The 17,377-nt window shown below is 38.1% G+C and overlaps 1 protein-coding gene across 2 annotated transcripts in view; it reads left to right on the top strand.

Moving 5' to 3' along the window:
• The window catches only part of KIF21B (kinesin family member 21B), a 513,509-nt gene that overhangs the window by 280,484 nt on the left and 215,648 nt on the right, over window positions 1-17,377 (top strand). For both annotated transcript variants that reach the window (XM_053706916.1, XM_053706915.1), the window contains exons 20-22: window positions 5,379-5,570; window positions 8,182-8,283; window positions 8,383-8,512. In XM_053706916.1, coding sequence (XP_053562891.1) covers window positions 5,379-5,570; window positions 8,182-8,283; window positions 8,383-8,512 — 424 coding nt within the window. The remainder of the gene's footprint in view (window positions 1-5,378; window positions 5,571-8,181; window positions 8,284-8,382; window positions 8,513-17,377) is intronic.

The following is a 17,377-nucleotide window of genomic DNA, read 5'->3' as shown; positions in this document are numbered from 1 at the left end:
ACAGTGGCGGCGGTGTAGTGGGGGGCAGGATAGGGGTTAATAAATGTATTATAGGTGGCGACGGTGTAGGGGGGCAGATTAGGGGTTAATAAATTTAATATAGGTTGCGGCAGGGTCCGGGAGCGGTGGTTTAGGGGTTAATACATTTATTATAGTTGCGGTGGGCTCCGGGAGCGGCGGTTTAGGGGTTAACATATTTATTATAGTGGCGGTGGGCTCCGGGAGTGGCGGTTTAGGGGGTACTAACTTTATTGAGTTGCGGGGGGCGCCGGTATAGGGGGTGGAACAGTGTAGTTTAGTGTGTGTGCTTAGTGACAGGCTAGCAAGAAAGCTGTAAAAAAGCCGAAGAGCAGCGAGATCGGATGAGTGATAACTCTCACAATCCGCTGCTCATCGCCCTGTACTTGGTGCGTGGCTTTTTGACAGCTTTTTTGATAACTTAGGCGAATTTTTGCAGGACCGCGGTGGCGATGTGAGGCGAGCTTAGGCGGGCGTATTGGGCCGGCGAAGACAGGTAAAATAGACACGTTGATAACTACCCCCATAGCGTTTTACTGGTACAATAATGCTGCTGGTCTAACAAATGGGTGGACATTTCTTAGGTGATTGTCCTGTGCCCGGCTCTTCTTTCAATCAGTGGTTACATTGTAGTATGTATATTACGTGAGAACATGGTGAGTTTGCTGTTTTTCACAACATTTCCCATTGATAATGATTCATCTGTAGCATTTTAATTACTGGGTACTATCTTTGAGTCTGGCAACACTATGTTCAGCTGATTATCTTCTGGTTCTGTTTTTCCCTTTATTGTATGTAAGCCATAGGTAGCACTTAATTAAATATATACCCCTCATGTGTACTCCTGATGACGTTGAGGCTATAATAATTTAAATGTCTTGCGGCATTTCCACTTGTATACCATTCTATCCTTTTGACATTGTGAGGACGGCTTGTTGCCGCAGCTGTGTCCATATCCAGCTATACTATTATGTAAGTATTTCTTCCATTCCCTGCGATTGCGTTTATATAAGCCCCACGATGAGTTGTTATATTTCCCTTGGGACTGACATGGTCTGATGTACTTTCTGAGAATAACTACTGTAGATTGTCAGCCAGATTTGGTTACATTTAAGGTGTTTTGGCTACATAAGGGCGGATATTGATGCTGATATAGCCGTTAAGAATGATATCTATATGTGCATAGCTTGTTTCCTCGTTAGCTCTTCGAGTTTTCATACATTGGTGTCTGTCACTAATGCGATCTACATTACATGGTGCGGCTCACAGTGTAGGGTTGCATGCTGTGGTTTAAACTGCTTTTTTTCTCTCTTTTCACGTATTATTATATTATTAGATACTTCCAGTTAGTTATTTTTTGGTACTGATTAGTGTTTTAATATTGTTTTTCAATGCTGGTCTATTTGTACCATGCTGTTTTCACTGATGTGGGTGATTTAGGATATGGACACAATTGACTAAGGTGATTTCGTCACATTGTAACTTCCTTGTTCACTTTATTAGCACATTTTGATTGACTCATACAGATAAGATGTATCCATTTAGCTTATTTGGCTATTTTTAGTAGCTCATTATCTGGGTTAGCTGCGTTTTACTTCTCTGAGTTTATCTTCTTTCTGGTCATATCATTATACACTTCCCTCATAAGTTGGTTAGTTTTCCCTTTGGTTTTTACTATATGCTTAAATCTCACTGGTTCATGCCTCATGCGTGCAAGAGTGTTGCACTGCCTGCTGGGGTATACATACACTATTGCACTTATGCTAATGTCGTGATTTCTAAGTGGGGCCAGTTAACAAGACATTTATTGATGGCTTCTGATCCAGATATGTTGTGATCCCACAGTTCCACATTGTGTATTTATTCAAACATGACTTTACATATACTTCGACAGTATATATCTACATATTGTCAATTTTGCGCTTTATGTATGGGAAATTTTCAGTAACTTCTGTGATGTTCATTGCTCTTTATAGTAATGCTATAATGATTTGATCATCTAGACATCAGATGAGAGTACATTCTTTTGATAAGATATGTACCTAGCTAAGTTTTATGACTTTGATGATGGTGTGTTTTTTATGTATCATATATCATTTGTCAGTTTTGATTTTTAACAGATATATATAGTATGTTTGTTAGTACAGGGGTAACATGGTTTGTTTTCTATTCTTTAACTTTTATTTGCACATTTTCATTGTTTTTCTTTATATGTTTCTATAAAGGCCTGACTTAGGGCCTAAACGTCGACTGTTTAAATATTTTTTCAATAAAGCTTGAGTTACATTTTAAACCCTGTGAGTGCCCATTCCTATGAAACTATTACATATATATATATATATATATATATATATATATATATATATACACACATCTTTAGACATGAGTGTGTATATATATATATATATATATATATTTTAGAGCCCTTTTTTGTCTAACACCTTATACCATATACAGTATCTTTTTAGCGCTTATAACTTTTTTCCATCTTAATATGGGAAGAGCCCACAGCTGCATTCCTTACTTGTGGGAAATACTGAACCTGGCCACCAAGAGGAGGCAAAGACAACCCAGCCAAAGGCTTAAATACCTCCCCCACTTCCTCATAACCCCAGTCATTCTTTGCCTTTCATCACAGGAGGTTGGCAGAGAAGTGTCAGAAGATTTTGGAGTAGTCTCTTATGGAGGGTAGTACTCTTTGAGATGGGACTGGAGTTTTAAGTAGTCCTGTCAGCCTCTCAGTGAGAACATGGATGAAAGTTAGAGTACGGAGATGCAGGGAGAGTCTTTCTGCAAGACTATCCCAACTCAAATTAACAGCTCCATAAGCAATCAGCATTGAAGAGTTTCGCTGCCTGCTTTCTTCACTCAAGTCCATGTCAGAAGCGACGCTACTATCTGTCAAACTTGAAGGACCGTGTTACTGTTCCACGGCATAGATTCTGGTAAGATTGTTTCATTTTTTATGCATGTATGATAATGCAAGAAGACAGGGTTACAGTGTGACTCCTTTTATCTTTATAGAATCAAGGGTTAATATCTCCTGAGGGGGATTATTGAACAGTGGGGAATAATCTTATATGTTTATTTGATTTTATGCTGCTTTTATGTGTGAGATGTTATGGCTCATAGGCTGTTATGGAATATACAGGTTTCAATTTCACTTTGAGAGCTGTGCAGCTTACAAGTTTGGCGCGCTTTTTCTCATAGCAGAGACGGTCCTTCATTCCCTCTTTCCTGACCGGGTGTCTATCAGAGAGGAGTTATAAATCTCTGTACTGTCTGGGTCATAGGAGGGGGGGAATGCCCCAGCCATTGGGGTATAAGGGTGCCGTTTTTGTGAATAAAGTAAGATTGTTTTATTTTCTATAGTTCTCTGGATATTGCACTAGCGACGGAGGATTCTGTTACTTTAGGGGGTACTCCCTCTATTCCTAAAGAGTAATTCCTGTTTATATTGTGAGGAGGCCTTAGATCCGTCCTCTCAATTATATTCCATATGACTTGATAATGTGATAATATCAAACATGTTTGATACCTTGGAGCCGTGCACCTCTGAGGAGTTGTTGTCCAGGGAGGTGCGTACCCTACATTCTTATATCTCTACGCAGTTTTCCTGTAGCATTGCTGATCCTCCATCTGGAGGGGGTCTTTTTTTCACCATACGTTACTGTGCAGTTCAGACGGCGGTGTCTGCAGCCTTTAATGCTTTACCTCGCCCTGCTAAGTGGAAGCGAAATGTTATATATTGCACTCTTTCCCTGAGTACATCAGATAATTTATTGAATTTAAATGAGGGTAATCCGAGGATCTGAGGCTTCAGTGTATGAACATTCTGGGTCGGCGTCTGCTGCCTCTAAACATCCGGCTGCAGTGGAACCAGACTTTAGTTTAGAAATTTTTTGGCGAATTCAGAGGTTCCAGAGGTCAAATTGCCTGATGAACCTTTAATTCCTATATTGGATAGAGTTTGAGGACCTGGTGGTACCTTATCCTTCCCTGCTCCTGTTAGATGGCTAACATTATTAAGAATGAATGGGACAGGATTGGATTCCTTTTCCCCTTCTTCTCTCTTTAACAAATTGTCCCCGGTCCTGGACTCTCAATGGAGTTGTGCGTTATCTTCACCCTTGCTAAACGTACTACTATCCCGCTTGAGGATAGTTCTTTGTTTGAAGAGCCTATGGATAAAAGATGGAAACTCTGTTAAGAAAGATGTTTCAACATACGGGATGTTTGTTTCAACCGGCGGCAGCTGTTGCCGTGGTTACTGGAGAAACTACCTTCTGGTGTGATTCCTTATAGGATTTGATCGGGGTGGAGGATCCCCTCGATGTTACTCAGAAAAGATTTACGGCCTTGAGGGTTGTTAATTCATTTATCTTTGCTGCTATTAGGCAGTTTATTCGCTTGAGCAAACGCTTTTACTTTCAACTTGTAATACTAACCCAAATAATAAAACCCAATATCGCTTGAGCACAAATGTGAGCGCTCCATTTATAATCTAGCACAATATTGGTAAAACCTTTCCATATGGTAAGTCCAATAGAAGTAAGTTCAATCCTATGTTTGAGCTAAACGGAGGTTTCAAATACCTACTTACTCCAGAAATGTGCAAGATCCATCAGTTTAGCGTATGAAGAAATTGATTTTACCTTTTGGACATTATAGGCCAGATTAAAAATGTTCACTCGTATTACAAGTTAGGTACAATGTGAACGTGGCCTTGTGTTCGCATTGCACAGAAGCATTGCGCTCACAAGAGCGTACTTCTGTAGGCTCCAATGGGAGCCTTATTATCATAATGAAAAACATGGTATGAGAACCTATCGCATCAAAGGGGGTAAGTCATTCAGCGATGGGCAGCACATTTAAAAATATATATGTATATGAAGAAATACATATATATGTATGTGCTTATATGTGTATATAAGCATATACATATATATTTATTGAGAACACAAAGTTCCCCATAGACTGCAATATAAAGGCACTTTTCAGAGACGTTTTTATTCTAACACCCCCACACCCGCTAACTTTAACTCCTACAAACTGTTTCATGCAGTTTTAAAAAAATAAATTATAGATGCTAATATTTTTATTTTAGAAAATCCACTACACACTTTATTTTGCGGGCAATTGGGGCACATTTAGAAAATTAACCAGAGATCTGATCTCTGGTTGATTTTCGGAGTGCTAATTACTACAGTGAGCTCGTGGTAGCAATAACCAGCCACTTGTAATGGCTGGTTATTTATTGCGCGCCTGTAAACGAGCGAATAGTGCTTTATTTGTAATCTAGCCCTATTTAGGTAATATACTATGGTTAAATTAATATTCTTTTTTTGTTCAACCCTTAGAAGCGTGAAGAGTTGTCTCTCCTGCATGAGGCATTATTAAGTCGTGTTGGTGGTCATTCAGAAGAGGGTGGAGAGGATCGGACACAGCAGGATGTTGCAGAGGAGCTGGAAGCCTTGACAGCCAATATTGATTATATAAATGACAGTATCCGGGAGTGCCAAGCTACCATTGTACAGATGGAGGAAACCAAGGTACCTCCAAGAACTGCTTATGTCTATGTAAATATGACTAGTAAGAGGAAATACAGTGCCTTAGGTTTATAGATATCAGTTGAAATACAGCTTGATGATATACAAATAATTCTGTAGCTATACAATTTTGCAGGACATAAGCAAATAGCTGGAAACTGGAATCACTGAATCAGTTGTAGATAGGTTTACAGGGTGCAGAACCCAACCTTTGGTAGGGCTGACTTTTTATAATCTTTTATAAATTTACGTATACCCAGTATAAATACTGGGGCCTGTTATAAATAAATGTACTAGAGTTAACTTGGCACCTTCAAAAATGTTATTGGGGAAACAAACGCTTAGATTTAGAGTTCTGCGTTAGCCTTAAAAAGCAGCGTTAAGGGTTCCTAACGCTGCTTTTTAACGCCCGCTGGTATTTTGAGTTAGGTAGGTAAAGGTGTACCGCTCACTTTTATTCCGTGACTTTTGGCTACCGCAAATCCCCTTACGTCAATTGCGTATCCTATCTTTTCAATGGGATTTGCCTAATGCTGGTATTACGAGTCTTGGAAGAAGTGAGCGGTACAGCCTCTACCGCCAAGACTCAGTCAGTAGTTAAGAGCTTTATGGGCTAACGCCGGAACATAAAGCTCTTGACTAAAGTGCTATAAAGTACACTAACACCCATAAACTACCTATGAACCCCTAAACCGAGGCCCCCCATATCGCAAACACTATCATAAAATTATTTAATTTGCCGACCGGACATCGCCGCCACCTACATTATACCTATGAACCCCTAATCTGCTGCCCCTAACATCGCCGACACCTAAATTATATTTATTATCCCCTAATCTGCCCCCCCCAACGTCGCCGCCACCTACCTACCTACACTTATTAACCCCTAATCTGCCGACCAGACATCGCCGCCACTATAATAAATGTATTAACCCCTAAAACGCCGCAATCCCGCCTCGCAAACACTATAATAAATTGTATTAACCCCTAATCTGCCCCCCCAACGTCGCCGCCACCTACCTACAATTATTAACCCCCTAATCTCTCACCCCCAACGTCGCCACTACTATAATAAAGTTATTAACCCCTAAACCTAAGTCTAACCCTAACACCCCCCTAAATTAAATATAATTTAAATTTTACGATATAATATTACTATAATTAAATAAATTAATCCTATTTAAAACTAAATACTTACCTGTAAAATAAACCCTAATATAGCTACAATATAACTAATAGTTACATTGTAGCTATTTTAGGATTTATATTTATTTCACAGGCAACTTTGTATTTATTTTAACTAGGTACTTTAGTTATTAAATAGTTATTAACTATTTAATAACTACCTGACTGAAATAAATACAAATATACCTGTAAAATAAACCCTAACCTAAGTTACAATTACACCTAACACTACTCTATAATTAAAATCATTAACTAAACTACCTACAATTAAATACAATTAAATTAAATAAACTAAATTACGAAAAAAAACACACACTAAATTACAGAAAATAAAAAAGAAATTACAAGAAGTTTAAACTAATTACTAAACTAAGCCCCCTAATAAAATAAAAAAGCCCCCCAAAATAATAAAAGTCCCTACCCTTTCCTAAATTACAAAGTAAACAGGTCTTTTACCAGCCCTTAAAAGGGCTTTTTGCGGGGCATTGCCAAAAGGAATCAGCTCTTTTACCTGTAAAGAAAAATACAACACCCCCCAACATTAAAACCCACCACCCGCATACCCCTACTCTAAAACCCACCCAAACCCCCCTTAAAAAACCTAACACTAACCCTCTGAAGATCTCCCTACCTTGAGTCGTCTTCACCCAGCCGAGCCGAAATCTTCATCCAAGCGGGGCAGAAGAGGTCCTCCATCCGGTTGAAGTCATCATCCAAGCGGCATCTTCTATCTTAATCCATCCGGAGCGGAGCGGCAGCATCCTGAAGACCTCTGACGCGGAACATCCATCCTGGCCGACAACTGAACGACGAATGAAGGTTCCTTTAAATGACGTCATCCAAGATGGCGTCCCTCAAATTCCGATTGGCTGATAGTATTCTATCAGCCAATCGGAATTAAGGTAGGAAAAATCTGATTGGCTGATTCAATCAGCCAATCAGATTGAAGTTTAATCCGATTGGCTGATCCAATCAGCCAATCAGATTGACCTCGCATTCTATTGGCTGATCGGAACAGCTTCTGTTTTTTTTTCAGCCGAAACTGCCCCATTGTTTCCTATAGGGGAATCGTGCACAAGCACGTTTTGCCAGCTTACCGCTACCGTAAGCAACGCTGGTATTGAGAGTAGAGGTGGAGCTAAATTTGGCTCAACGCTCACTTTTCTGAGGCTAACGCAGCCATTCAGAAAACTCGTAATACCAGCATTGTTTAAAGGGAGCAGTAAGAAAAAAAGGAGCGTTAGCAACGCACGGCTTTACCGATAAAACTCTAAATCTAGCCGAAAGTATGCCACAATCTGTCTCTAGAGGATTATCAACCTGATACTCTAAATTGAATAGAACATTTTCACAGACTGAGACATATTATGTTACTATGGATACATGGATTCAAAGGTTTATACTGATCTCACTTGCTATCTGTTTACAGGAGGACTTGGATTCAACAGACACCTCAGTTGTAATAAGCTCCTGTTCTCTAACAGAGGCAAGACATCTACTGGACAACTTCTTAAGGGCCTCCATTGACAAGGTCAGATTAAATTCTGATGACAGTAATAACCCTCTAAAGCAGGAAACAATCTGAATTTAAGCAATGTTTTTCAAAACCTGGGTTTATTCCTATTATCAGGGGTTGCAGGTAGCCCAAAAAGAAGCCCAGATTCGGGTACTGGAGGCTCGAATACGGCAGACTGATATGGCAAGCCAGGCTCACACTCAAATGCTGTTGGACAGATCAGAATGTCAAAGCATGCAGCAAGGTGAGAAGAATCATGAATTCATATATAGGGACCCAAGAGTGTATATCAGCAGTGTCATGTTCGCTTTCGTATACAAGTCAAGAATACTGTATTAACATGGAATTTACATCAGTAATTTGCTATAGAAAAATTAGTTGTAGAATTGTTGTGTCTGGTCAGTACAAATATTAGTGACCAGACTTCCATAAAAAAAAAGTTTGTGGGGCCTGAGAAAACCAGTATGTGGAACTACAACTCCCCCAAATGGCTGCTGCCAAATTTCTACTGAACACATGTTGATTTTTTTTCCTGCTGTTTGCTTCAGCTAAGCTCATTAAAAAAGGTGACTTTATATCATTATCTCAGCAACTCTTCCTCAGTTTCCCAAACATAAGACACATCTTCTAGACCAGGGGTCAGCAACCTTGGCACCACAGATGTTTTGGGACTACATTTCCCATGATGCTCAGACAACCTAAAGAGTGTCTCAGCATCATGGGAAATGTAGTTCCAAAACATCTGGGGTGTCAAGGTTGCTGACCATCTAAACAATAAGATTGGTGCAGATGTTTTTAGGGTAGGTTAGGCTAATTTTTCCCTATCTCTTTACATTAAAGAACAAAAAGAAAATGCTCTAATTTGTTAGATTATTTTTTTACTGCAATATCAATAGCATATAACTATGTGTTTAAACCCATGTTAACATCCCCTCCAGAGCAGCAATGCACTATTGATACCTACCTGAATACATCTGGTGAGCCAATGACAAGAGGCTATGGGGTAGATTTACCAATGTCTGTCCGACATGATACGCTGTAGCGTATCATGTCCGACAGACATCGGTGAATGCCGACAGCATACGCTGTCGGCATTTATCGTTACACAAGCAGTTCACCAGAACTGCTTGTGCAATGCCGCCCCTTGCAGATTTGCGGCCAATCGGCCGCTAGCAGGGGGTGTCAATCAGCCCAATCTTATAGGATCAGGCAGATTGAAGACCGCAACCTTAAGAGGCAGCGGACAAGTTATGGTTATGGAGCAGCGGTCTGAAGGCTCGCGCAGAAACAAGGGGAACAAGGGCCATTCAGCCCTTGTTAAATCTACCCCTATGTTTGCAACCACCAGACATGTTCAGTAAGGTCTCAGTTAGTGCATTGCTGCTTTGTAGAAAAGTTTACACAGCATTTTCCTTTTTGTATTTTTTTTTTACCCCTTTAAAAGATCTTTTTCAATCACTTAATAACTTCAGAAATACTCAACCAATGTATTATAAATTCTCAGAATTAATGGACACAAAACTAACAACTTTCAGAGAAACATGTTTATACAATACAAAATTACAAACACCTTTAACATTAAACTAACTGGTAAACCTAAAGCCTTTTAAAACTCCAAAATAGGCACTGAAACGCCTCCAAGTGCCAATTTAAAAGTATTCATGTGCTGCCAATCTCAGAGCTTAAAAAGGCTAAAGGAACTTTTTCCTATATAATGCAGTTTGTATTGCAGAGTGTCTTGTAGTTGTATATTGCGGTGCTTCAGTATACTATGCTATTGAGATTTATGATCTTTAATGCTATATTTACCCCCCTGAAAACATTGTGTCTCCTAGACTTGTGCATGGAAAAAAAAAAAGTTTCATATGAATCACTCATCACAGTTTTGTTTTTATGATGGCTCATATTATTTTACCTCTGTTTTTTGTTTTGGCTAAAAAAATTACGCTATTTTGGCATAAACATATGAAGAACAACTTCAAAGGAGCAGCACAGTTGGCACACAGACACACAAACACACAGAGCAGTAGAGAGAAGCTGCAGGGGTTGAGCATGGTAGATATAACAAATATGCTAAAACAAGGTTGGAGTCAGGCCTAATACCATGGAAAGGAAGACACAGTATCAGACTATTATCTGCATGCCACAAATTGGAGCTTCACAGTGGTATAAATCATTATGTGTACACAAAGGACAGCACAGGAGTTGCAGGCATGTTGGTATTTCACAAGTCTGAGCTGCAGCACAAGTGGAAAAAAGGGCAAGTGGACAGTCCTGGTACACAGGGCAGCACAAGTGCTGTTGTTCATGGTAGTATATGGAATAGTAAATACTAGTATACAGTTTGGAGTGGCAAGCAGCATCAGTGGGCAGATAGGTAGCCTGGGCAGTGAAGAAGTAGCATATGGTGGTATATGGAGCACAGTTTTACAACTTGGAAAAGCATAAATGGTCTGCAGGAATGGGGGGCACAGGGGCAGTCTTGATACCCAGGACAGCACAAAACTGTGGAACGTGATTGTATAAGTAGCTGGATTACGTTTTTACAACTTGTAGGAACTGCAGCAGCATACGTGAATAGGTGGGAAGTTAGTGCACCTGGGTCAGCACAGGAACCATGGCACATGTTGGTATATGGAATAGTACATAACATAGTTACTTAGTTTGTTTGCAGTGACTAGCAGCACAAGTAGGCTTGGAAGGAAGATGGGCAGCCTAGGCACCCCGTGTAGCACAGGAGCTGGAACTGGTTTATAAAATAGCAGATACATAATAGAGTTTGGAGCAGCAAGCAGCACAAGTGAACAGGAGGTAAGGCGGGAAGTAAAGAGCATCCATGGCACCACCAGAGACATGGCACATGGTGTTATATTACAACATGTGCTATCTGGTTGATCCTGCCTTTGAATTTTTCTAATGACTATTAACCACTCTTTTAAGGGCTAAAGATGCCTTGAAAACATGAATATTGATAAAATGTTATTGGATATTGAATACACTGCTAAAGAAAGGAACTGCTGTTTGACGAATTGAAGATAAATATTCTCTAAAAATCGTAACAATACTCTGACGCATGAATAACACCAGTGAAAAAGAGAAGGCTGAATCTTGTAGTGTAGAGCTTTTTACCATTAAACACCAGATCAACAGTTATAACTTGTTGTCCCAATATAGTGGCTATATTACAAGTGGAGCACTAACTGTTGCGCGGGAGTGATAAAGGGTTTATTGTGGCTCTTTGCGTCTCGGGTTTATCACTCATATTACAAGTTGATAGTAAATGCGTTTGCTTGAGCGCAATTGAACTTACCGCACAGCGGGAAAGCGGAACTTCAGAGCTCTAATTAACTGTTACTGCGAGTCATAAAAGTTGTCCAAAACATATAAAACAAAATACATTTAAAAGTACAGTTATGCTTATAATAACACTGTCTAATTAAAATAATAAAAAAAATATTGCATTAAAAAGTTATCAGGAGTTAAAGATATGAGGTCTCAGGTGTTAGAAGAAAAAAAAAGGCTGCAAAGGGCTTTAACATTGAGATTCATATATATATATGTCTAAAGATGTATATGTATATATATATTATATATATATATATATATATACGTTGATTGCAGTAGCCATGTTAGTCCAGAGATTTAGATATCAAAATAACAAGAGTATTGCATTGAGCAATGATACTTTTTTTATTGGACTAACTATACATTTATAAGTTGACAAGCTTTCGGAAGAGTTCCTTCCTTTATCAAGTCTGAAGCAATACTGACCAATTCAATGGAATTTACAGATTATATCTTAAAACACAGAATAGCTAAGGAGACAGAAAGTGCAGGGAGAGGAGGAGGTGTCGTAAAAATCATGAGGGGGGCTTAGGTAACAGGCAGACAGTGTCCAGTGTAGGAGAACAGACAGGGGAAATATATAGCTATACATAGAGCATATACTGACATAAAGTTATATATCAACATTGAATCAATATCTATAAAGATGTGAAATTGTATATACAGGGGGAGTACAAAAGTTAAAAAAAGACAAAAGTGTGGACATAGGCTTACCTGTGTACCTATGTATAAAGAATGTGGAATATACAATGTAATTGACTAAATGAAAGTATATTACAAAAAATTTTGATAATGTGTTAAGAATCCAGAGTCCACATTTAGTCCAGAATTAAACATGTTGAAGTGCATTATCATTTTCATTTCAAAGGTTTTTCTTTCCATGGTGTTTTTGAAGTTGCCTCTGAGAATTTTGATTTTGAGGTTTTGGATGGAGTGGTCAGGTTGGGTGAAATGGTGACCAACAGGGGTGCAGTATTTTGTTTCACAGTGGTTTTTGATTGAGTGTCTGTGTAAGTTCATTCGAAGGTGCAGTTTTTGGCTTGTTTCTCCAATATAGCATCCCATTTCACATGCAGTGCAATGTATCATGTATACCACATTTGCAGATATACATGAATATGCCCCTTTAATGTTATAAGATTTATTATTGTGGTTTGCTCTGCTGCTTTCACAAACGTGTTGACACAGTTTGCAGAGTGCTTTATAGCAGCACTTGGTTCCATTCTGAGTGTTCTTTTTCTCAAGGGGTAGCTTCCTATGTACCAATTTCTGTTTTAGGTTAGGTGGTTGTCTGTATGCCAGGATTGGGGGTTTTGGAAAGATTTTTTTGAGTGTGGGATCCTCTAAGAGTAGTGGCTGTAAGTCTTTTATGATTTTTCGTATACCTTCCACAGCAGGGTTGTATTTGACTACTAGTGGGATACGTGATATGTTTTTCTTCTCCCTGTATTGTAGTAAGTGTTCACGTGGAGTATTGAGGGCAGAGTTAATTTTTTTATTTATAATCCTTGTTTTGTAACCTTTTTCTCTGAATGATTGGGACAGTGTGATGAGGTGTTTGTCACGGTCCTTGGTATCTGAGCAAATTCTGTGGTATCTTGTAGCCTGACTGTAGATTATGGATTTTTTAATGTGATTGGGGTGGGAGCTGGAGCTGTGGAGGTAGCTGCATCTATCTGTTGGTTTCCTGTATACAGATGAGTGCAGTTTGCCATTTGTGATGGATATTGTTGTATCCAGGAAGCTGACACAGTCTCTAGAAAAGTTCATTTTAAGCTTGATTGATGCATGAAATAGATTAAATGATTTATGAAAATGTTCAAGGTTTTTTTCTCCTTCTGTCCATATGATGAGAATATCATCAATGTAGCGAAAGTATTTGAAGGGTTTGTGAGGGTGAGTGGCTAGGAATCTCTGCTCTAAGTCAGCCATGAAGAGGTTTGCGTACTGTGGTGCCATTTTGGTGCCCATGGCTGTTCCCATGGTTTGTAAGTAGATGGAGTGGTTGAAGATGAAATAATTGTGAGTAAGTATAAATTCTGTAAGTTTACTGACTGTAGAAGCACTATATGTCTGGTTAGGGCTGTTGGAGGAAAGAAAGTTTAAGCAGGCATCAATACCATCTTTATGTGGAATATTGCTGTACAGGGATTCCACATCCATTGTCACAAGTATAGTATCCTCTGGCAATTCTGTTATCTGGCTGATTTTGTTAAGAAAATCAGTGGTGTCTTTTATAAAGCTAGTGGTGTTAATAACTAATGGCTTAAGAATATTCTCCACTAGGCCCGATAGTTGCTCAGTCAGAGTGTCCATGCCTGTTATTATTGGTCTTCCTGGGTTCCCTGGTTTGTGGATTTTTGGGAGCATGTAGAATGTCCCTATGCTAGGGTTAGAGGGCACCAGTTTGTCCAGTTTATGTTGCGTGTGTTTAGGGAATGTTTTAATTATTTTTCGAAGTTGCAAAGTGTATTCCTGGGTGGGGTCCTTTTCCAGTTTTTTGTAATAAGTTTGATCTGATAATTGTCTATTTCCCTCTGTGATGTAGTCCTGTGTATTCATGATCACCACTGCTCCTCCCTTGTCCGCAGGCTTAATGGTAATATTTTCATTATTTCTTAAGTTTTTTATAGCGTTTTTTTCTAAATGTGAGAGGTTATACATTATTTTTTTCTGCTGTGTGTTGAGCAGAGATGCAGTTCTCAACCGGAAGCTTTCAATATAGCTGTCCAATTTTGTGTTGCGTCCTGCTGCAGGTGTGAAGATTGTGTTCTTTTTCTTTTCATTGTAGTCCTCCCTAGTGCTGGTATTTTCTTTGTCATAGAAGAATTCTTTTAGCCGCAATCTCCTGAAGAATTCCTCTAAGTCTGAGTACAGTTGGATTTTGTCTAGATTTGTACTTGGACAGAATGATAATCCTTTACACAGTACTGATATCTCTGGCCCTGACAGGTGGTAGTTTGAAAGGTTCACAATCCCTGAGTTTTCTGTGTGGTTTTCTTGGTTGGTGACAGTTTGAGTTTTAAATGAGGTGCTGTTATTGTCTGTTGACGTTTGGTCATTTGTTGTTGTAGTTGATCTGTCACCTGGAGCTCTGTTTTCTTGCATTTGGTGTTTTATTCTGTTTTGTGACAGGCATGCAAGTTTCTTCTTTTTCTTCTTGATAAAATTTTGTTGTTGTGTTTTGTGGAAGTGTTGCATTTCTTTTTTAATTTCTTCATTGTACCCATTATTTTCTTGTAGTTTTTGTAGTAGGAGTTGCTTTTGGTCTTTTATTATTTGCTTTTTGCTGTATAGTTGATGAATTAGGTTATTTCTCAGTTTCTCACTGGTACGTCTGCAAAGTTTTTCAGCATACTCACAGTTATGAGTGGTTGCAAGTGGATTCTTAATTTTCAGTCCATTTGGAATTAGATTCTTTTTTTTGCAGGATGATAGGAAGTATATATCACTGTTGATCTGTGTTTCTTTTGTGATCAGTTTCATGATTTGCTTCTTATTATGGCTATATTCAGTATCTTCCATAGTCACGTTGATTGCAGTAGCCATGTTAGTCCAGAGATTTAGATATCAAAATAACAAGAGTATTGCATTGAGCAATGATACTTTTTTTATTGGACTAACTATACATTTATAAGTTGACAAGCTTTCGGAAGAGTTCCTTCCTTTATCAAGTCTGAAGCAATACTGACCAATTCAATGGAATTTACAGATTATATCTTAAAACACAGAATAGCTAAGGAGACAGAAAGTGCAGGGAGAGGAGGAGGTGTCGTAAAAATCATGAGGGGGGCTTAGGTAACAGGCAGACAGTGTCCAGTGTAGGAGAACAGACAGGGGAAATATATAGCTATACATAGAGCATATACTGACATAAAGTTATATATCAACATTGAATCAATATCTATAAAGATGTGAAATTGTATATACAGGGGGAGTACAAAAGTTAAAAAAAGACAAAAGTGTGGACATAGGCTTACCTGTGTACCTATGTATAAAGAATGTGGAATATACAATGTAATTGACTAAATGAAAGTATATTACAAAAAATTTTGATAATGTGTTAAGAATCCAGAGTCCACATTTAGTCCAGAATTAAACATGTTGAAGTGCATTATCATTTTCATTTCAAAGGTTTTTCTTTCCATGGTGTTTTTGAAGTTGCCTCTGAGAATTTTGATTTTGAGGTTTTGGATGGAGTGGTCAGGTTGGGTGAAATGGTGACCAACAGGGGTGCAGTATTTTGTTTCACAGTGGTTTTTGATTGAGTGTCTGTGTAAGTTCATTCGAAGGTGCAGTTTTTGGCTTGTTTCTCCAATATAGCATCCCATTTCACATGCAGTGCAATGTATCATGTATACCACATTTGCAGATATACATGAATATGCCCCTTTAATGTTATAAGATTTATTATTGTGGTTTGCTCTGCTGCTTTCACAAACGTGTTGACACAGTTTGCAGAGTGCTTTATAGCAGCACTTGGTTCCATTCTGAGTGTTCTTTTTCTCAAGGGGTAGCTTCCTATGTACCAATTTCTGTTTTAGGTTAGGTGGTTGTCTGTATGCCAGGATTGGGGGTTTTGGAAAGATTTTTTTGAGTGTGGGATCCTCTAAGAGTAGTGGCTGTAAGTCTTTTATGATTTTTCGTATACCTTCCACAGCAGGGTTGTATTTGACTACTAGTGGGATACGTGATATGTTTTTCTTCTCCCTGTATTGTAGTAAGTGTTCACGTGGAGTATTGAGGGCAGAGTTAATTTTTTTATTTATAATCCTTGTTTTGTAACCTTTTTCTCTGAATGATTGGGACAGTGTGATGAGGTGTTTGTCACGGTCACGGTAAGCCTATGTCCACACTTTTGTCTTTTTTTAACTTTTGTACTCCCCCTGTATATACAATTTCACATCTTTATAGATATTGATTCAATGTTGATATATAACTTTATGTCAGTATATGCTCTATGTATAGCTATATATTTCCCCTGTCTGTTCTCCTACACTGGACACTGTCTGCCTGTTACCTAAGCCCCCCTCATGATTTTTACGACACCTCCTCCTCTCCCTGCACTTTCTGTCTCCTTAGCTATTCTGTGTTTTAAGATATAATCTGTAAATTCCATTGAATTGGTCAGTATTGCTTCAGACTTGATAAAGGAAGGAACTCTTCCGAAAGCTTGTCAACTTATAAATGTATAGTTAGTCCAATAAAAAAAGTATCATTGCTCAATGCAATACTCTTGTTATTTTGATATATATATATATATATATATATATATATATATATATATGTGTGTGTGTTTATATGTGTATAAACACATAAGTACACACATATAAACACACACACACATATATATATATATATATATATATATATATATATAAGTGCATTGGAGCTCTTTGCAGTCAAGTAGCTGAAAACATTAAAAATCATATTTAATAAAGGGTTGAACTGTGTTTGCACTATGTTTGTACTAAAATTATCCAATGTTTTTCAGATTGGTAAATATGGTCTACGTATTTTTAAATCGATATTTCTATATCTGTATATATCTATATATAATCATATATATATATCTATATATATATATATCTATATATATATATATATATCTATATATATATATATATATATATATATATATATATATATCTATATATATATATATATATATATATATATATATATATATATATATATATATAAGCTTAAAAGACAGAGAGAAGAAAGTGAGGACACTAATATGACCTCACTACAGCCAGGGATT

The sequence above is a fragment of the Bombina bombina genome, chromosome 3 (assembly GCF_027579735.1).
Source record: "Bombina bombina isolate aBomBom1 chromosome 3, aBomBom1.pri, whole genome shotgun sequence".
NCBI lineage: Eukaryota > Metazoa > Chordata > Amphibia > Anura > Bombinatoridae > Bombina > Bombina bombina.
This window is presented reverse-complemented; position numbering and strand designations above follow the sequence as displayed.